This window comes from Salmo salar, chromosome ssa01, assembly GCF_905237065.1.
Source record: "Salmo salar chromosome ssa01, Ssal_v3.1, whole genome shotgun sequence".
Lineage (NCBI taxonomy): Eukaryota > Metazoa > Chordata > Actinopteri > Salmoniformes > Salmonidae > Salmo > Salmo salar.
In genome coordinates, this window is record NC_059442.1 from 148,426,377 (window position 1) to 148,446,851 (window position 20,475).

The window sequence follows — 20,475 nt, forward strand, 5'->3', positions numbered from 1 at the left end:
CAGTCTTTTATGTCCAACAATAAAAAATTAAATGCAACAACAAATAAAATCACTCGCGGGCCGCAAGTTAGGGAACCCTGCTTTATATATTCCATATATTTCACATCAACTATACAATGTATTGCAGGGGTTAAACTGTGATGTGTTTCAGCAGCACTTTCTTAGTCAGTTATGATTACACAGAACACATGAATACAAAGACAGATGGATGAATGGGAGGATGTATGAAATAAATAAGGATAGGATGGAGAGAGGGATGGAGAGAAAGATGACCGATGGTTATGGATGTCTATGGCAAAGAATCAATGCTTCATGTACCTGTATTGGCAAAAGCATGAAGAGGCAGAGACTGCTCCCCCTCCACCTTCCCATACAACGAAACCTCATAACGTGTCCCAGGGGACAAGCCTTCTATAAGGGTCTTCCTGGCACTTCCTGGTACCGTGGTCACATGAGCTTGTGCCATCCCTGACAGAGCATTCACCTCCACCAAAAAGCTATCAAAGGCTTCATCTGGGGCTGACCAGGCTAGCCTCACGCTAGTGGGGCTCACGTCTGTGACATTGAGGTCCCCTAGCGTCTCCAGGCTGGAGCCCTCTGGTTCAGGTTCAGCCCCAGAGGGGATGTGCCCCGTGGGGTACAGAGATGTAGACGTAGGCCCCTCTGTGATCAGAGGAGCCAGGGGAAGGACTGTTGGATGAACAGCTCCTGTGTCAGGAGACTGTGTCGTCTGAGCACTTTTGACACTCAGAGCGACTACATCAGTAGAGGTAGACTTGGGTGCTAAATGAAAGTACATTCAAAAGTATTAAATGTGTAACCTGTAACCTCTAAAGGAGCAGAAGAAAAACAAAAAGAGTGGTTAACCTGTGGGAAGAAGATCTGGTTAGAAGAAATAACTGGTGGAGTAAAAGATTAACATAAATACCCACAAAAGCATAATGATTGATTACAGAAACAAAAGGTATATTGTCTTTTGTCAAACTTTCTCCTATTGAGGTTTGGAAGGAAATAATTCTGCATTCATCATTCATCACCATTTTCTCTCTATGGTGCTGTGCAGGTTTTCTTGTTGTCAGGGACCATAAACTTCCACATGCATCAGAGACGTACATTTACACTGAGCAGCTCATGCATTAATGGCCCCTGAACGAGGGCCATTAATTTTTGAAGGTTCCGAATAGTCCACCGTAGTGACAGTACCCAGTACACTTCAAATGGATGAAGAAGCCATGCACTGCCAAAGTTATCCTACAACTTTGTTTATGTTCCAATATCCATATTAGGTCACCACTAGTGTACTATGCAAGCATGGATATTGGAACAGAACCCTGGTCGAACACTTTAGAGTTTGATTCATGTCTTGTTGCTTCAAGATGCATAATATGCTATTTTAACAGTGTCCTTTGCAAGCAATACTGTAAACATTTCAGGATGAAATGCAATGTGGATGGGATCGCAAGCAATGACAGTGAAGTGGATGGGTTTGTTGGCACAGACATACAGAGAGCAAATTGGTTGCTTTTAAAAACTCCAATGAAGGAGGAAATTGGTGTGCAAATGTAGTCTAATTGACTTTTCTGGATGTCATGCTGATCTGCAGGGAAACAGTGGAGACATTGTAACCTCTCTGAATAGCCATTCCAAGGAATACACAGATTTTCTTAATGCTTTATCTCTTCAGCTAGAAGGTATCAACTTTTCTGATAACAAACCTATTTGGGGGGGGGTCCCCAAGATGTTTTTAATTATGCCCTGCAAATGACAGCATTTACAGTCCCAGTATCCATTGCTATATTTGCTATAACCAATTTTAGTAATGTCCTTCATCTGAATTTCTCTGGAATAGAGAAGGCATGGATTCCTCTTCATAGTTTGAAAGCAACACTTTTCGTTTTAGGACTGCCGCCCTCAGCATGCAAGAAGTGACTTGATGGAATGAAGCCAAATGGCCATTTTGTAAAGACGGTATTATCTCAAACCTCTAATATCATGCCATGCGTACTGATCCACTGCAGTTGAAAATCACAATACCATCATGCAAAACATGAAAGGTTTGGTTTTGAATTTCTCAACTCTTTTGTTCAAATCCTGACTTTGCTATCCAGGTAGAATTAAAATGAGCAACATTCAACAACAAAGGGATATCTATTGTACTGAAGGCATGCAGCCCAAAAGTAAAGCATATACCTGTAACTGTGACTGCTTCAAGCGGAGAGGATCTTTGGCTATTGCTTACTCCGTAAAGCTTTACTCGATATTCTGTGGATTCCCTCAGGCCTTGAAATCTAGAACCTTTGGCATCTCCATGGAGATGGACCTCTTTTACATCCCATAATCCCAGAGTGTCTCTACATTCTAAAATATAACTATCATAGACAACATGTGTTTTTGGTTCCCACGAAAGTTCAAATCCTTCGGACGTTACAACTGAGACAGTCAGCTCTCCCAGCTTATCCTCGAGCTCAAGCCCCATCCCTGAGATCTGTAGGTCTGGGTCAGAGGAGTCTAACGACACAAAACTAATGATATTGTCCTCCGAGCCTATGGGAGTGGTAAGCTCAGGGACCGGGTTGGCTATGTAAAACGTGAAAGAGGCTACAAGAGAAACACAAAGGCACAAATTCAGATAAGGGAGACATTTAGAGATTGTGTGTCTTTCTGCACTGTTACTGTTGGCCTCAGTGTTGTCTATTTTTGTCCCACTAATAAAGTAAGTTACAGCCTACAACTACCGGACCCTTGCCCTTAGTAATTCCACATTCTTCTGTCAAGTATTGGTATGTATATGAGGAAATAATTGTGTTGTGCTGTGTTGTGAAATATGTTTGGATTGGTAAAGCTGTTACAGATGTCTTTATCTCTTAGGATTATAAAATGCAATTCAAAACTGTTAGCAGTACAATACGTTTAGCACTTGCTGAATGTTTCCCACAAGAGACTATGTTTTTTACCCAGACCTGAAACCAAATCTATGACTTCAAATTGGCAAAATATTATTGTATACTGGAAAAAAGCTATTTGCAGAGAGCAGAACTGAAACGACTTTCTTAACGGATCAACCACACATATTTGTGCCTTGCAATACGAGGGTGGAGTCAGTTGTGAAGATTCTGTTTCAACCCTCACCTGTAGATGCGGACAGGGTGGCAGGTGTGCTCTTCTTTGAGCCCCTCTCAGCAACCAGGGTGATGGTGTACATCATGCCGGGGGTCAGGTTGTTTAGATTGTAGGAGGTGGCTGTTCCAGGGACCTCCACCTCCTCCCTCCGGCCATCCTTGGAGATGTACACCAGCCTGTAGACGGGGATCTTGGCTCGGGGTCTCTTCCACACCAGGGTCATGCTGGTCTCTGTGGACTCGCTCACTTCCAAGTCCTTGGGCCCATCAAGGTCTGTGGAGGAAAGTGGTAAAGCTTTCAATCAGTGATGATCAAGCATTTGTTAAAATTCATAGGGTAGTGAAAGTACAAACATAATTTTTCTGTTTTAACAATGGATAGTATAGTGCTTTCATATTTCATTCTGTTCTATGATAGTTCTGAGGTTTGAAGATTGTTTCCCAAACCACTTAGAAACATCAGAACCTCATAAAGCACCTATGTTTGCCTCATATGGTTGCCTGAATAATCTGTTGCATTGAAAGTTATATATATCTACGACTGCAGAGTGTCTGTGGTCACTTATGGTGGTGGATATTTGGACTGCTGTTGAACAGTGGCTATCCTATGAAAACGTGTCAATGTATGCTCTCACTGGTTGCTGCGTTTGTGGTGGCAGGCAGGCTCTCCCTCTCGTTCTTCATGGCGGTCACACCAATTCCGTACTCTGTACCCGGCTTCAATCCTGTAATGGAGAAGAACAGAGATGAATTTGAGTACCTGATTAGCTTCAGTGCTGCAATCGAGCAGAACAGAGAAGGATTTGAGTACCTGATTGAATTGACATCAAGAGTAACAAAGTCATAGCGAATCCTATCTTGGGAAAAGCCCTTATACCTTCTACTGACATAATTGCATGTTGGGATTTGGTCATGGTTGACCCTCACCAGTGATAGTTGCCTGAGTGTTGTCTCCTGACCCACGGGGGAACACCTCTTCGCCATGGGAACCCCCAGAGATAGGGCTGTACTTCACCCTGTAGCTGTCAACGTCTGCCCGGCTGTTTCTCCACTCCAGTGTGACGCTGTTGTCTGTCTGGCCCAGTGGCTGCAGGTCCTTGGGAGAGTCCAGATCTGTAACAATGCAAAAAGAAGAAAGGAATATAATAAAGACTGTTGACAGTGAACTCTTGATAAATCCAAGCGTGCATGATGTTATCAGGTACACTTTAATAAATTGACTGGACATGGAATTGAACTGGGACTGTAAAAATGTAGTGTGCTCAAACACAGTTTGCACTTATAAAATAAAATAAAGCCCCAACCTGTGGTGAATATCTCAGTGACTGGATCGCTGGTGCTGTTTGCCCTCCTGGAGACCAGGGACACCTGGTACTCAGTGTCCGGGCTGAGGCTGTTAATGCTGTACTGTTTGTCTGAGGTGGACAGGTCCACGCTGGTCCTCTCTGTGGGGTCGGAGCTGGGGCCGTAGGACACGGTGACACCATCCACCTGAGCCACGGGATGGAACCAGGTGACCAAGCCCGAGCTGTCTGTCACATCACGCACCTCTACCTGCCTGGGCCCATCAATCCCTGGGGGAAAGGGACACAAGGAATACAATATGTTAAGGATGACTATTGCAGGCTCATTCACCCACCCTCCTCTCCCCTGTAACTATTCCCCAGGTCGTTGCTGTAAATGACAATGTGTTCTCAGTCAACTTACCTGCTAAAATAAGGATTAAATCAAAATAAATGTAAAGGGTGAAAGTATGTGCTGTTTGTTATGGACAATGATCACATACATGTTTTAAGTGCTCCCTTTGGGCTAGAGACACAAGGACACAAGGAGTATTGGTTTTACTTTAACTACATTTTAAGACCTGCATAACACTGTTATAATTATGGCATAACAAATGTAATTAACAGTTTGGTTACTCTGACTGTTTGGTATGTGATTTCACTGATCTGTGTTCTGACAGGACCTCTGGTAAGTTCCTGTGTTTATTTTCACAGGAGAAGTTTCTCAATGCCATGCTGTGGCGACTTCACCGGGTGATATAGGCCATAGGTTTACACTATAGAAATCACCTACTTCTATCATTCCTCATTCTTGAAAGCTGTGCTGAACTTAAGCCTGTATAAATAAATTATGCACGAGTCAGAAGGAGAAGATATTTATAGGCTCCATCAACAAGGAATTTTTAATGAAACGGCTTTTCCATAGACGAGGAGGTAGCATAGTTCACGCTAGAAACCCATTTGACCTTAATGTATGGACTAACAGCAGTAAAAGCTAAGGTAAACCCCTGTTAAGAGCTTATGGCAGGGCTCCGTGAAAGATAAAAATACTCTCTATTGTAATGTGCAGGCTGGGCTGAAATTCAGCATTGTTCACTTTTGCAAAAAATACTGTTAAATTGAACTGTGTGAAACGACAATGGGGGTTTAGCCACATTTTCCATCTAATCGTCATGCCATGATTGACAGTTAAATTGGTCTGTTCAGTTGTTCCTCTGTCTGCTTGTGTGATTTGTGAGGTGTAAGCATTTTCCTTATCCACCCCATGGGATGTGGGTGGTCGCCAGGATGAGTGGGAGAAGCCTGGTTTAGATTAATTCATGCATGGCATGACAATGTCAGAAGAGTTGGCTTCCCAGTTTGCACATACAGATCTGCATTTGACTAGGGGGAAAAAACATTCCATAAGCTTACTGGTAGTGATGATTTTAGTAGACTGAGGTCCCCTGGTATTGTTCTTGATGACGCCCAGTGAAACCTCGTACTCCTGACCAGGACCTAGCCCTGACTGCTCATACAAGGTCTGGGAGGATGGAAGGGTGGTCAGGGTTTTCCCACTCTCCTCTTTCTGAAAGGACAAATACATACTGTTTTTAATATAAAATTTCTGGATTCATACATGCTACATAGCCTACTTACATATCCAACAGGCTAACGGAGGTAAACCACTTCAATTCGTCCTTTGGATCAACTAAATAAATATTTCACACAGTTAATGTTGAGTTAAACAATAACAATTGCTACAATATTAACATTTTCCATGGTTATTTTAGCAGGTATTTGATTACCTCAGATAAGAATGCTGCATACAAAGTGAAGTGCTGATCATGGATTACAGGTCCTTACATTTTATGTATGGGGCAATAAAGCCCAAGCGCTGAGGAGAATGGGATTAGCGATAAACACTGCTGAGCATGTCCTGGCTGCTGGAGACCTCCTTGAGGAGTGTTATAACGAGGATACAGCCCTTTGTGAAAATGAACTTGGGAACAATATGAAGGGTATTATGGGTTATGGCTGCCCAGACCTTTGCCATTAGCAGCTGAGCAGAATACGTGCCAGTAACAATAAGCCCCCAGATTTGTGATCTGAGGCAATGCACAGTTATTTTCCACGTACCGGTTCACATCAGCGTCATTCATTAAAGTGTAAAGTACAGCACGCTTCAGTAGTGTAATAGCAATTTGTGGTTTATTGTGTATGTTGCATTTTTAACCTTGTTATTTTGAGTTGTCTGAATTGAAAACTGAACTGACCCCAACCCTGATTGTTATTGCTACTTCACTGGACATGATAAATAGCCAAGCATTTCAAGATCTCCTCACTAAAAGAGCAAAGCCAGCTTGTGTAAATCTGTCATCTTGTCCGTGCTGTTTAGTGGAATTCTAGGCAAGACCCAGCAGACATCACTTGCAGAGAGATGGATAGATTGCAAAGAGAGATAGACAGACTGACCGTGTTGCGGATGTAGAGCTCCCAGGCATCAAAAGGAATGTCCAGCTGATCCCACAGCACCTCTACTGAGGTCTCCCTCACAGATTTAAACTTCAAACCTTCTGGTTCTGGCAGATCTGGCAGGACAGAGCGAGAGACAATATGTTATCCCTGATGACAATAATAAAATATGCCTGATGACAATAATATGTTATGCCTGATGACAATAATATGTTATGCCTGATGACAATAATATGTTATCCCTGATGACAATAATATAATATGCCTGATGACAATAATATGTTATGCCTGATGACAATAATATGTTATGCCTGATGACAATAATATGTTATGCCTGATGACAATAATATAATATGTTATGCCTGATGACAATAATATGTTATGTTATGCCTGATGACAATAATATGTTATGCCTGATGACAATAATATGTTATGCCTGATGACAATAATATGTTATGCCTGATGACAATAATATAATATGTTATGCCTGATGACAATAATATAATATGTCATGCCTGATGACAATAATATGTTATGCCTGATGACAATAATATGTTATGCCTGATGACAATAATATGTTATGCCTGATGACAATAATATAATATGTTATGCCTGATGACAATAATATAATATGTCATGCCTGATGACAATAATATGTTATGCCTGATGACAATGATATGTTATGCCTGATGACAATGATATGTTATGCCTGATGACAATAATATGTTATGTTATGCCTGATGACAATAATATAATATGTTATGCCTGATGACAATAATATGTTATGCCTGATGACAATAATATGTTATGCCTGATGACAAAATATTATGCATCAAGACAGTGTGTGGTTTCAAAACTTGTAAAGCATCAGTCAAATCTAGTGGTTGTGTTGGAATCACCAATTCTTAAAAAGAAAGCCTTGTGTAAACATTGTGCTGTGAGATTTTCTCCACTGGACTGAATAGCATTCTGATTACAGTTAATATGCAAATGGTTTTTTACACTTTTTTTCTAAAGTGGATCACATTCCCTTGAACCCAGACTGTTCAGAGCCCCAAGTTTTCAGATCTTAGGCAAGATGTCTTATTACGCAAGCCTTGTTAAACGGGCATGACCTACATGTGGCCACCCTGGCGCTGATTGGGATGCTCTTTTTGTTGCTGAGGATGGCATAGACGTTGATCAGGTACTCGATGCCAGGCTCTAGCTCGCTGACAGTGGCAGCAGTCTTGTCTCCGCCCACTGTGAACTCCTGATACAGACCCCCAGGACCATTTGGCACATAAGTGATCAGATACTCTGTCACCAGCATCTCATTATTCCAGGTCAGGTCCACTGTTTCAGTGGTGACCTCTGTTACAGTCAGGTCCTTTGGAGGGGAAACTAAAGACAACGAGAAAGAAAATATGGGGACAAAAAATAGTGAATATTTTTGTCAGAGTTTTTTACTGTCTCAGACACTAAGTTTCCCATGCCCTCAATATAATAATATATAATATACTGTACATATGCCATTTAGCAGACACTTTTATCCAAAGCCACTCAGCCACTAACAATCCTCTACACAAAGCTAATGCTTTCCCCAGACTCACATCTGGTAGTGGTTTGGACCGCCAAAGATCTTTGAGGCAGAAGTACAGACAACTGAAATGCACAGCTTTTGGCATCAGAGGAAATCATAGATGGAAGTTTTAATCCTTTTCGCAAAACCCCTTTGAAATTAATTCAAATGATATTTGGGGATTTTATTACGTTTTGAGTATAAAAAATAATGGAAAAATAAGTAATTGGATTTAATGTGGCATTCAACCAGCACATGGAAATATCAAGCATGAAAAGTTAACAAACGAACTAAACCCAATTATTCCGTTTTTTTCTCTCAATCAGTGGGTCAGTTGAATGAAACCATTCTTACCTTCTGAGCAGTCTTCTCCGATGTATCCCTCATCACAGAGACATTGTCCATTTACACAGCGGCCTTTGTCCTGGCAGTTGTTGAGGCAGCTCAGCTCTCCACAGTTGTCTCCCACGTATCCCTCCTCACAAATGCACTTCCCATTAACACAGCGCCCCCTGTTGTTGCAGTTATCAGGGCAGGTGAGTCCAGAGCAGTCGTCACCCGCATAGCTGTCCTGGCAGACACATTTTCCATCCACACAGTATCCCTGGCCCAGGCAGTCATTGGGACAGCGCTTCTCACTGCAGTCTTCCCCTGTGAAGCCCTCATCGCAGACACACTGCCCGTCAACGCAGCGTCCGCGATTCAGGCAGTTGTTGGGGCAGCTCAGCTCGCTGCAGTCCTCACCAGTAAAGCCAGCATAGCAGACACACTGGCCGTCCACACAGTCTCCACGGCCGTAGCAGTCCGAGGGGCAGGTCTTAATACTGCAGTCCTCTCCACCAAAGCCTTCATCGCATACACACTGTCCGTTGACACAGCGGCCCCGGTTGAGGCAGTTATTGGGGCAGGAGAGCTCAGAGCAGTCCTCTCCCTGGTAGCCTACGTCGCAGTGGCAATGCCCATTGACACACTGCCCCCTGTTGTGGCAGTTGTTGAGGCAAGCCAGCTGGCTACAGTCTTCTCCTTGGTAGCCAGAATCGCAGATACACATGCCATTGAAGCAGGTACCTCTATCATTGCAATCACCCGGGCAGGTGAGCTTGGAGCAGTCCTCTCCGGTGTAGCCAGCGCTGCAGACACACTGGCCGTCCACACAAAAACCATGACTCATGCAGTCGCTGGGGCAGGTTGTCTCCCCACAGTCCTCCCCGGTGAAACCTTCTTCACAGTAGCAGGTTCCATTGACGCAGCGTCCACGGTCATAGCAGTCGTTGGGGCAGATGAGTTCCGAGCAGTCAGAACCCGTCCAGGGCTCTTCACACACACACTCCCCATCTACACACTTTTCATGGCCTAGGCAGTTGTTCAGGCAGTCCGTCTGAGAACAGTCCTCTCCAGTGAAACCCTCGGCACAGATGCAGACCCCGCCAATGCATTGTCCGTTCTCACCACAGTCCACTTTGCAAACCTCAAGCAAACAGTCATTCCCACCAAAGCCCTCGAAGCAGATGCATTTCCCGTCTACGCATCGACCTTGGTCCTGGCAGTCATTGGGGCATTCAGACTCAGTGCAGTTGGGTCCCTTCCAGCCAGGCTTGCAAATACAGCCACAGGTGTCAGCACTGTAGTTGCCACGGCCATTGCAGTAAGGCTTGGTCCCCACCTCACCTAAAGGAGCAGAGTTAAGTGATTACAACCTTCTGAATCATAATCCTGCCCCTCACCCCCCAATCCACTTCTCTAACAAATGTCATTTAGAAATATTGTAATCAAGTATTATCATCATAGACCAGAGACATTTGAAAACCCAATTATGTCCTGAATAACAATCTTCTAATCAGCACGGAGTATGTCCATGCTTCGATGTTCATTCCATTTTCAAGAGCATTTTTCCCTGTAAAAAAGAAAGCACTACTAAGCCCAACCCCACATTCAATTCCAGTGAAGCTTCCCAGAGGTTGAGAAAAACAGATGTACCTCTGAAGGAAGGGGAGGTGAGGAGGTGACAGTCATCCTAAGCATGCTATAATATACCAGGATTTCTCAACCCTTTGCCCTTCAAAACACCCTAAACTTGTCCCAATTATATGATTTGCAGTATCCTAACTGTTGTGTTGTGTTTTCTAACCATTTATTTACCAGGTAAGTTGAGTGAGAGCATATGATAATTTACAGTAACGACCAGGGGAGAGGAGGGGGTTGAATGAGCCAATCAGAAGCTGGAGGTGATTAGGTTGACATGTATACAGTACTGTACCTGTGACTGGCTGAGCGCTGCAGAAGCCAGAGTCACCAGTAGTGCACTGATCTCTCAGCGTGGACAGCTCTCCCTCCAGCATCTCCAACCTGCTCAGGAGGTCCTTCAAATCCGGGAACCCTTCGGTGCATGCACACGCCTGCTGAGGAATGTTAATGCGGTGGGTGAAAACAATCTGGTTCTGCCCATCCATGGTATGTTCGGTGGTGTGGAGGCCTGATGGCGGAACTGCGTCCTGGGGCTCGAGGCTGGTACTTCCTGGCGCATCCAGGTCCACTGAGCACAAGGAGCTAGCGGGGACGTTGATGTTGTAGACGTGGTTGAAGACCACTGGCTGGTCAGCACTGGGGAGGGTTATGTTGTCTCTGCCCGGGGCTGTCAAAGTCGCCCGTTTATGCCTAAGTATTTTTCTCACCAGCCCAGATTGGCAGAGGCTGAAAAGGAGTGTCAGGAAGAGGCAGCCTAGAATGCTTTTAGTACTCATGTTTGGCTCTCTTAACTGGACTCAGCTTTAGGAATATCGGGACAAAGACTGGCCAAATCTGGAAAACAGTGTAGGGGCCCTGGAAGGTAAACAAAAAACATTAAGTCAAAGATAGCCTCAATAACGCACATGGATAACTACATTTTCACAGGGTCACTCTGGGGAGACGTCCATGACTGTAAAACTTGTAAAGGGAGACAATAACCTGTTCACTCCGTGAACTACAAGACGGTAAAAATAGATCAACAAACAAAGTCAACAAACTTTTTTGTCCAGACTAATGGAGGTTGTTACACTTGAACACCTGCACATTCCAACTGCATTCTGTCTATTATACCCTAGATAACAGCACCAGTAAAACTGACAATGCTAAATTTGGACACTAAAGGCCATAACATTCCAGAGGGATGAAGTTTGAGTTGTAAAGGCATCCAGTGTGTATGTCATTACCCCCTCTAATCAATGAGTTTCACTCAGATGTAAATGAGAAAAGATGAAAGTATTTTGTCCCTCTCTTTATTTACCTATTCTCACAGGATGAACACTGTCTATATAAGTTGTGAGTGATTGACACCTAAACCTTCAGTGTCTTTTCCCGCTGAGGAAAGCAACCACTGACTACGTAGCTCTCACATCTGTAGCCATGAAATGCTTTGAAAGGCTGGTCATGGCTCACATCAACACTATTATCCCAGAAACCCTAGACCCACTCCAATTTGCATACCGCACCAACAGATCCACAGATGATGCAATCTCTATTGCACTCCACAATGCCCTTTCACACCTGGACAAAATGTGTTAATGCTATTCATTGACTACAGCTCAGCGTTCAACACCATAGTGCCCTCAAAGCTCATCACGAAGCAAAGGACCCTGGGACTAAACACCTCCCTCTGCAACTGGATCCTGGACCTTCTGACGGGCCGCGCCCAGGTGGTAAGGGTAGGTAACAACACATCCGCCATGCTGATCCTCAACATGGGGGCCCCTCAGGAGTGCGTGCTCAGCCGCCTCCTGTACTCCCTGTTCCCTCATGACTGCACGGCCAGGCTCGACTCCAACACCATCATTAAATTTGCTGATGACACAACAGTGGTAGGGCTGATCACCAACAACGATGAGACAACCTATAGGGAGGAGGTCAGAGACCTGAACGTGTGGTGCAAGGACAACAACCTCTCCCTCAACGTGATCAAGACAAAGGAGATGATTGTGGATTACAATAAAATGAGGACTGAGCACGCCCCCATTCTCATCAACGGGGCTGTAGCTAATCAAATGGCTACCCAGACTATTTGCTACCTAAACCCTAATAAACGCAGATTACTTTTGCATCATGGGACATCTTTGGAGACTTGTGAAGTGTCAGCTGCATGTTAAACGACTGAGATCAAGCTAACCACAGAACTGACAGTAATTTTAGCTGGTAATTAATTAATTACATTTTATGTTTGTGCTTTTCTAATAACCAATTTCTGTGTTCATGCAAGTGACTGATTGACATCTGCAATTTGGCAGTACACCCAGAACCTTGTTTTGAGAATGAAATGGATATCTCAGTTTCAAGTTCTCAGCTTGGAGAGAAGAAGCCTCATGAAATATCGGTCGGTTACATTCATGAACCAAACGTTAATGATGAATTAAGTATGAATAACGAATAAGCTAAATCATGTAAAAAATAACTTGTCTGTGTAAGCAGTACATAAGAGAACAAGTGGGACTGCCCTGGTGGAGATCACTTCAGACCGGTACTTTATGCATCTAAGTTTGACTGTGACCTCTCCAGCTTGCTGACAATAAACAATGATTCACTTAAGATTGACTTCAAGTGTCCCATGTGTAGAATTTCCATGACACACCATTTCCTTGGTTCAACAATTGTATATACAGTCGTGGCCAAAAGTTTTGAGAATGACACAAATATGAATTTTCACAAAGTCTGCTGCCTCAGTTTGTATGATGTCAATTTGCATATACTCCAGAATGTTATGAAGAGTGATCAGATGAATTGCAATTAATAGCAAAGTCCCTTTTTGCCTTGCAAATGAACTGAATCCCCCCAAAAACATTTCCACTGCATTTCAGCCCTGCCACAAAAGGACCAGCTGACATCATGTCAGTGATTCTCTCGTTAACACAGGTGTGAGTGTTGACGAGGAAAAGGCGGGAGATCACTCTGTCATGCTGATTGAGTTCGAATAACAGACTGGAAGCTTCAAAAGGAGGGTGGTGCTTGGAATCATTGTTCTTCCTCTGTCAATCATGGTTACCTTTGCACAAAAAGGGCTTCACAGGCAAGGATATTGCTGCCAGTAAGATTGCACCTAAATCAACCATTTATCGGATCATCAAGAACTTCAAGGAGAGCGGTTCAATTGTTGTGAAGAAGGCTTCAGGGTGCTCAAGAAAGGCCAGCAAGTGCCAGGACCATCTCCTAAAGTTGATTCAGCTGCGGGATCGGGGCACCACCAGTACAGAGCTTGCTCAAGAATGGCAGCAGGCAGGTGTGAGTGCATCTGCACCCACAGTGAGGCGAAGACTTTTGGAGGATGGCAGCAAAGAAGCCACTTCAATCCAGGAAAAACATCAGGGACAGACTGATATTCTGCAAAAGGTACAGGGACTGGACTACTGAGGACTGGGGATAAGTCATTTTCTCTGATGAATCCCCTTTCAGGGACATCCGGAAAAAAGCTTGTCCGGAGAAGACAAGGTGAGCGTTACCATCAGTCCTGTGTCATGCCAACAGTAAAGTATCCTGAGACCATTCATGTGTGGGGTTGCTTCTCAGCCAAGGGAGTGTGCTCACTCACAATTTTGCCTAAGAACACAGCCATGAATAAAGAATGGTACCAACACATCCTCTGAGAGCAACTTCTCCCAACCCTCCAGGAACCGTTTGGTGACAAACAATGCCTTTTCCAGCATGATGGAGCACCTTGCCATAAGGCAAAGTGATAACTAAGTGGCTCGGGGAACAAAACATCGATATTTTGGGTCCATGGCCATGAAACTCCCCAGACCTTAATCCCATCGAGAACTTGTGGTCAATCCTCAAGAGGCGGGTGGTGTCACGGGCAGAAAAATCACTGGAGGATGAGTCAGGCGCAGGAGACTGAGTTCCGTTTGAGCAAAACGTATTTAATACTGCCAAGGGGCAAAATCCACATATAAGGCAGGGTGCACAAAAGTCAAATGACGAGTGGCAGCTCCACTCTAAAAGTCAGACGGGGCGCAGCCCGGAAAGCCTAAAGCCTAAACGAATACGTAGTAAAAGCAACTACGTTAAATCAATACAACCCCACCACACGTAACATAGAACAATCCTGCACGAATCCTAACTAAACACAGACATGACTAACAGACACTGAAACACAGATCGGTGGCAGCTAGTAGGCCGGCGACGACGACCGCCGAGCCCTGCCCGACCGGGGAGGGGCGCCACCTTCTGTGGACGTTCTCCAAGCATTGATTATGCAAGAATGGGCTGCCATCAGTCAGGATGTGGCCCAGAATTTAATTGACAGCATGCCAAGGCGGATTGCAGACGTCTTGAAAAATACGCGTCAACAATGCAAATATTGACTCTTTGCATCAACTTCATGTAATTGACAATAAAAGCCTTTGACACTTATGAAATGTTTGTAATTATACTTCAATATTCCATAGTAACATCTGACAAAAATGTCTAAAGACACTGAAGCAGCAAACTTTGAAAATGTATATTTGTGTCATTCTCAAAACTTTTGGCCACGACTGTACACTACCGTTCAAAAGTTTGGGGTCACCTAGAAATGTCCAAATTGATCAGAAATACAGTGTAGACATTGTTAATGTTGTAAATGACTATTGTAGCTGGAAATGGCTGATTTGTTATGGAATATCTACATAAGCGTACAGAGGCCCATTATCAGCAACCATCACTCCTGTGTTCCAATGGCACGTTATGTTAGCTAATCCAAGTTTATCATTTTAAAAGGCTAATTGATCATTGACCATTTTGCAATTATGTTAGCACAGCTGGAAACTGTTGTTCTGATTAAAAAAGCAATAAAACTGGCCTTCTATAGACTGATTGAGTATCTGGAGCTTTAGCATTTGTGGGTTCGATTACAGGCTCAAATTGGCCAGAAATAAAGAACTTTCTTCTGAAACTCGTCAGTCTATTCTTGTTCAGAGAAATGAAGGCCATTCCTTGCGAGAAAATGCCAAGAAACTGAAGATCTCATACAATGCTGTGTACTACTCCCTTCACAGAACAGCGCAAACTGGCCTCTAACCAGAATAGAAAGAGGAGGATTTATTTAACTCCACAATGTACATGTTGGTCTTACCAGCTGTTTCATGCATTAAACTGAGAATGCATACCCACACACATAGGGCCAGATCCTACCTTGAGAAATGAATATGTAAACTGAACTTGCATTAATAATGCCTTAGGAAGATTGCCAAAGACTGCAAGAAGTGGAGATCCTCTGATCCTTTGTTGCTGGTTTATGCACCAGCTGTCATGATGGATATGAGTGGTGCATTTGGAGCAACAGTTTGAGTTACTTGTACATATCTTATGTTAGGATTCAGCCAATAGTCGATATTCCCACCGGCCACTGCATATCACTCTGATGACTTCATATGCTAGACACTGTAGTCCTGTAATTTGTGGAAGACGGATTGGAAGAAACGTCAAACTGTTCTTCTCCCTCAGCGTGGGAAAACAGTGAGGGATGACTGAGTTTAGGGTTTCCAAAGGTTGGGTGTGGGTGTGAGGGGAGACACTACTGTAGCAAGATCCTGGTTGATCCACTGAAGGTGTGCCAAACCACAGGTCTGGTAGGGTTGATCATGCCCAGCCCTATTTCCTAGTTCACAATAGACTGCAAATTCAGCAGTTGACACAGAGAGTTACTCTCCCCCACTGATTTCCACTTGAACATAATAAACACTACTTGACTACAGGTTATGTCACAGCCCACATGCTTTCATGACATGCCTGATCTAAGACAGTTTAATGTTGTATGTAATATAACAAGCCCCCAGATGAGGCAAAAGAAGCCTGACTGATCAATCAATATTATTGATAACAGTTACATGTAGAATAACAGTTACATGTAGTGGAATAACAGTTACATGTAGTGGAGTTACTTTTAGTCATTTCCATATTAATTCAACATTTACCAATAATTTTTTGGGCAACATCCATATATATGTCATTTTCATTAATGTTATAATATACTGCTCAAAAAAATAAAGGGAACACTTAAACAACACATCCTAGATCTGAATGAAAGAAATAATCTTATTAAATACTTTTTTCTTTACGTAGTTGAATGTGCTGACAACAAAATCACACAAAAATAATCAATGGAAATCCAATTTATCAACCCATGGAGGTCTGGATTTGGAGTCACACTCAAAATGAAAGTGGAAAACCACACTACAGGCTGATCCAACTTTGATTTAATGTCCTTAAAACAAGTCAAAATGAGGCTCAGTAGTGTGTGTGGCCTCCACGTGCCTGTATGACCTCCCCACAACGCCTGGGCATGCTCCTGATGAGGTGGCGGATGGTCTCCTGAGGGATCTCCTCCCAGACCTGGACTAAAGCATCCGCCAACTCCTGGACAGTCTGTGGTGCAACATGGCGTTGGTGGATGGAGCGAGACATGATGTCCCAGATGTGCTTAATTGGATTCAGGTCTGGGGAACGGGTGGGCCAGTCCATAGCATCAATGCCTTCCTCTTGCAGGAACTGCTGACACACTCCAGCCACATGAGGTCTAGCATTGTCTTGCATTAGGAGGAACCCAGGGCCAACCGCACGAGCATATGGTCTCACAAGGGGTCTGAGGATCTCATCTTGGTACCTAATGGCAGTCAGGCTACCTCTGGCGAGCACATGGAGGGCTGTGCGGCCCCCCAAAGAAATGTCACCCCACACCATGACTGACCCACCGCCAAACCGGTCATGCTGGAGGATGTTGCAGGCAGCAGAACGTTCTCCACGGCGTCTCCGGACTCTGTCACGTCTGTCACGTGTTCAGTGTGAACCTGCTTTCATCTGTGAAGAGCATAGGGCGCCAGTGGCGAATTTGCCAATCTTGGTGTTCTCTGGCAAATGCCAAACGTCCTGCACGGTGTTGGGCTGTAAGCACAACCCCCACCTGTGGACGTCGGGCCCTCATACCACCCTCATGGAGTCTGTTTCTGACCGTTTGAGCAGACACATGCACATTTGTGGCCTGCTGGAGGTCATTTTGCAGGGCTCTGGCAGTGCTTCTCCTGCTCCTCCTTGCACAAAGGCGGAGGTAGCGGTCCTGCTGCTGGGTTGTTGCCCTCCTATGGCCTCCTCCACGTCTCCTGATGTACTGGCCTGTCTCCTGGTAGCGCCTCCATGCTCTGGACACTACGCTGACAGACACAGCAAACCTTCTTGCCACAGCTCGCATTGATGTGCCATCCTGGATGAGCGGCACTACCTGAGCCACTTGTGTGGGTTGTAGACTCCGTCTCATGCTACCACTAGAGTGAAAACACCGCCAGCATTCAAAAGTGACCAAAACATCAGCCAGGAAGCATTGGAACTGAGAAGTGGTCTGTGGTCCCCACCTGCAGAACCACTCCTTTATTGGGGGTGTCTTGCTAATTGCCTATAATTTCCACCTGTTGTCTATTCCATTTGCACAACAGCATGTGAAATGTATTGTCAATCAGTGTTGCTTCCTAAGTGGACAGTTTGATTTCACAGAAGTGTGATTGACTTGGAGTTACATTGTGTTGTTTAAGTGTTCCCTTTATTTTTTGGAGCAGTGTATATTAACATTAAGATTCATATGTAAACAGAGCTTATCAAAAAATGGATCTACAAGCACAAAGAGAAAAAAAGGGGGGGGGAAAGAAAGAGAACCCTCAGAATGAAACTAAGAAGTTTTGTGTATCTAATATATCTCATTGCTTAAATGTATGCATAAATAATACCTTATCGAGGCCCAGTCTTGGTCATGATATGGTTTCAAACAGGTTTTAAAATAATTGAAAGGAAAACATATACATTTTCTGCATATCCCATCAGTGATATGTATCACAGTAGACTCTGCAAAGTTGACAGCTCAAACGGCAAGGGAACAAGGGTTCACGCAGAGTGGAAAGGTGGCACGCCAGACCTGTAGAGATGAGCCAACCCATGTCAGCTCACTATAGACTCTGTCAGCTCTTTGCAGAAAGACCATTCCAGAACATCTATTTTGCTACTCTCTGGTTCCAGTGGAAATAATGTTATAGCAGGCCCATGGCTCAGTCGGTAGTACACCTGTGATGGCAATTCCAGCGCTCCTTTTCCATTCCCACCCTATCTGCCTCTCAAATTCCTTCCTTCCACTGTCTTACAATGTCATGAGTTAGCCATTTCTCCCCACCCAGTAATTGGAGGACTCATTGTTTGGGTGATGTTATAGTGGATGCCCTGTATACTGTTTTAGCATAGTGTTTAGTATACACACATCACAAATTGACCCCATAAGTTACAAGTGCTATTTACCACATTTGTAGGTAAATGCTTCACCAGAGATTGTGAAACCAACGACCTCTGTGTCACATCTGCTCCTGCCACGCCCTCTAGTGCTCATCCAGTGTCTCCTTGACCTGCCGCCACAACCCCAGTGCTCTCTCCCTCTCTCTCTGTGTGTGTGTGAGATTGTGTGGGCGGAGACAGGTGTGCTGGAGTCAGAGCAGATCCCCACCAGCTGCAACCTGTTCCATAATCAAGACCTCTACAAATACTCAGTCCTGCCACATCCACACTGCCAGATTGTAATCGCTGCCCAGTCAGTCCATGTTTCTAGCCATTTGTTCCTGTTGTGGCTGTTTTCCCTTGCCTGACGCTGTTTTCCTCTCCGCTACAGTTCTGCCAGCTCTGACTCTGGTCCCTGTCTCCAGTTAGATTTCTCGTCGGTACTGCTACTCTGTCCTGGATTCCCCACTCTACGCTCAATAAATACCTTGGTTACCTCATCCCAGTCTCCTCATCTGAGTCTGCTCTTGGGTTTACCTGTTCCATTCCACGTGACACTCTGCATCAATATGGAGTCTGTATTTGTCAGTTTCTAACTCAAACATGCAGTTAATCTGTTATAGGCTGATTACAAGGACCCCATTATTCCCTGGAAGCAAGGATACACTATAGAAACTTGTAGTGTATTTGAGGTTTAAAAAAGTTTAATTTCCACTTAGAAATGTTAGATTTTCCCTTGCGAAAAATGGATCAACTCCTATAAAAATGTCTTAATTATAATCTACATAATTCACATTTCCTGTTTTAGCAAACTGGCTCAAATTAAGATCCTACACCAGTATTGTTGGATCTAAGACTCTTGATTTACGGCCTCTGTGGATGATGAGTGGACCACATGTACAAACTTTTCTTAGTTAGCAATACCCAGAAATTCCAGTTTAGCAACTGACAGATTTTAGATTAAATGTTTGATGGGATGTAACCAAAATTGCTTGCTTTTCTTGAAAGGGTTAGAAGTTTGTGTTGGCTGACCCCTTCCCTGGTGAGGGTAATATTGGTGGAAGGGGTAGTATACAGCAAATTTGAGATGTTTATATTTTTTTACACCACCTTAGTGTGTATGTCACCCACCTTGCATTAAACTAACACTTTTCAAAGTGTTGATAAACTAACACCCCAAGAGTGTAGGGTCCCTAACACCATGGGTGTTGAAAATTCAGACTTAAATTAATACTTTATTAGAGCTGCTGCTGTAACACTTTCTCAGTGTTAGGGAAACAACACCTGTGGTGTTACAGTGTTGTTTTAGCGCTGTAGGGTGTAAAGCCTTATTTGCATATTTATTTCCGAGGGTGCCTTTCGAGTGAATTTTAGATGTACCTGTACCACCCATGACTGTGTTTGCTAGTGGTTGTGAAATAGTTAATTAATGGTTACACAGAGCATCTGCACTGACCCTGTCTTGTACTGACTCTATGCATACTCACGTGACTATACAGTACACACTATACATACACACACACCCACACACATTACACTGACACTCTCGCACAAAACACACACACGTCCACTTACACTACATACGCACACACACACACGCGCATGTCGAAAACACATACACAAACACACACATTTCATGATTAAATCTACCGCCTTTGCATTTGGAGCATGTGACAAATAAAATCTGATTTATATCATTCCTATTGGAATCGAGGCAGAGTTAGGATATCCAACAATTGGATCTTTTACTCACCCGCAATCTGCAGATAGAATGACTGTCAAGGTAGGGGAGATTGATAAACGAGACTAC

General features: G+C 43.9%; 1 protein-coding gene across 7 annotated transcripts in view; it reads right to left on the bottom strand.

The window, feature by feature from the left end:
- Positions 1-20,475, bottom strand: part of tnca (tenascin Ca) — a 42,829-nt gene that overhangs the window by 12,060 nt on the left and 10,294 nt on the right. For 4 of the 7 annotated variants that reach the window (XM_014137374.2, XM_014137393.2, XM_014137401.2 and 1 more), the window contains exons 2-10: positions 10,675-11,237; positions 8,772-10,085; positions 7,976-8,239; positions 6,857-6,972; positions 5,816-5,969; positions 4,424-4,693; positions 4,047-4,232; positions 3,755-3,844; positions 3,130-3,393 (exon numbers count right to left, since the gene is read on the bottom strand). In XM_014137374.2, coding sequence (XP_013992849.2) covers positions 3,130-3,393; positions 3,755-3,844; positions 4,047-4,232; positions 4,424-4,693; positions 5,816-5,969; positions 6,857-6,972; positions 7,976-8,239; positions 8,772-10,085; positions 10,675-11,158 — 3,142 coding nt within the window. In that variant the 5' untranslated portion in view covers positions 11,159-11,237. Of the gene's footprint in view, positions 1-318; positions 784-2,190; positions 2,599-3,129; positions 3,394-3,754; positions 3,845-4,046; positions 4,233-4,423; positions 4,694-5,815; positions 5,970-6,856; positions 6,973-7,975; positions 8,240-8,771; positions 10,086-10,674; positions 11,238-20,475 lie in introns of all 7 variants that reach the window. The other 3 variants (XM_014137354.2, XM_014137383.2, XM_014137363.2) reach the window with 2 other exon arrangements.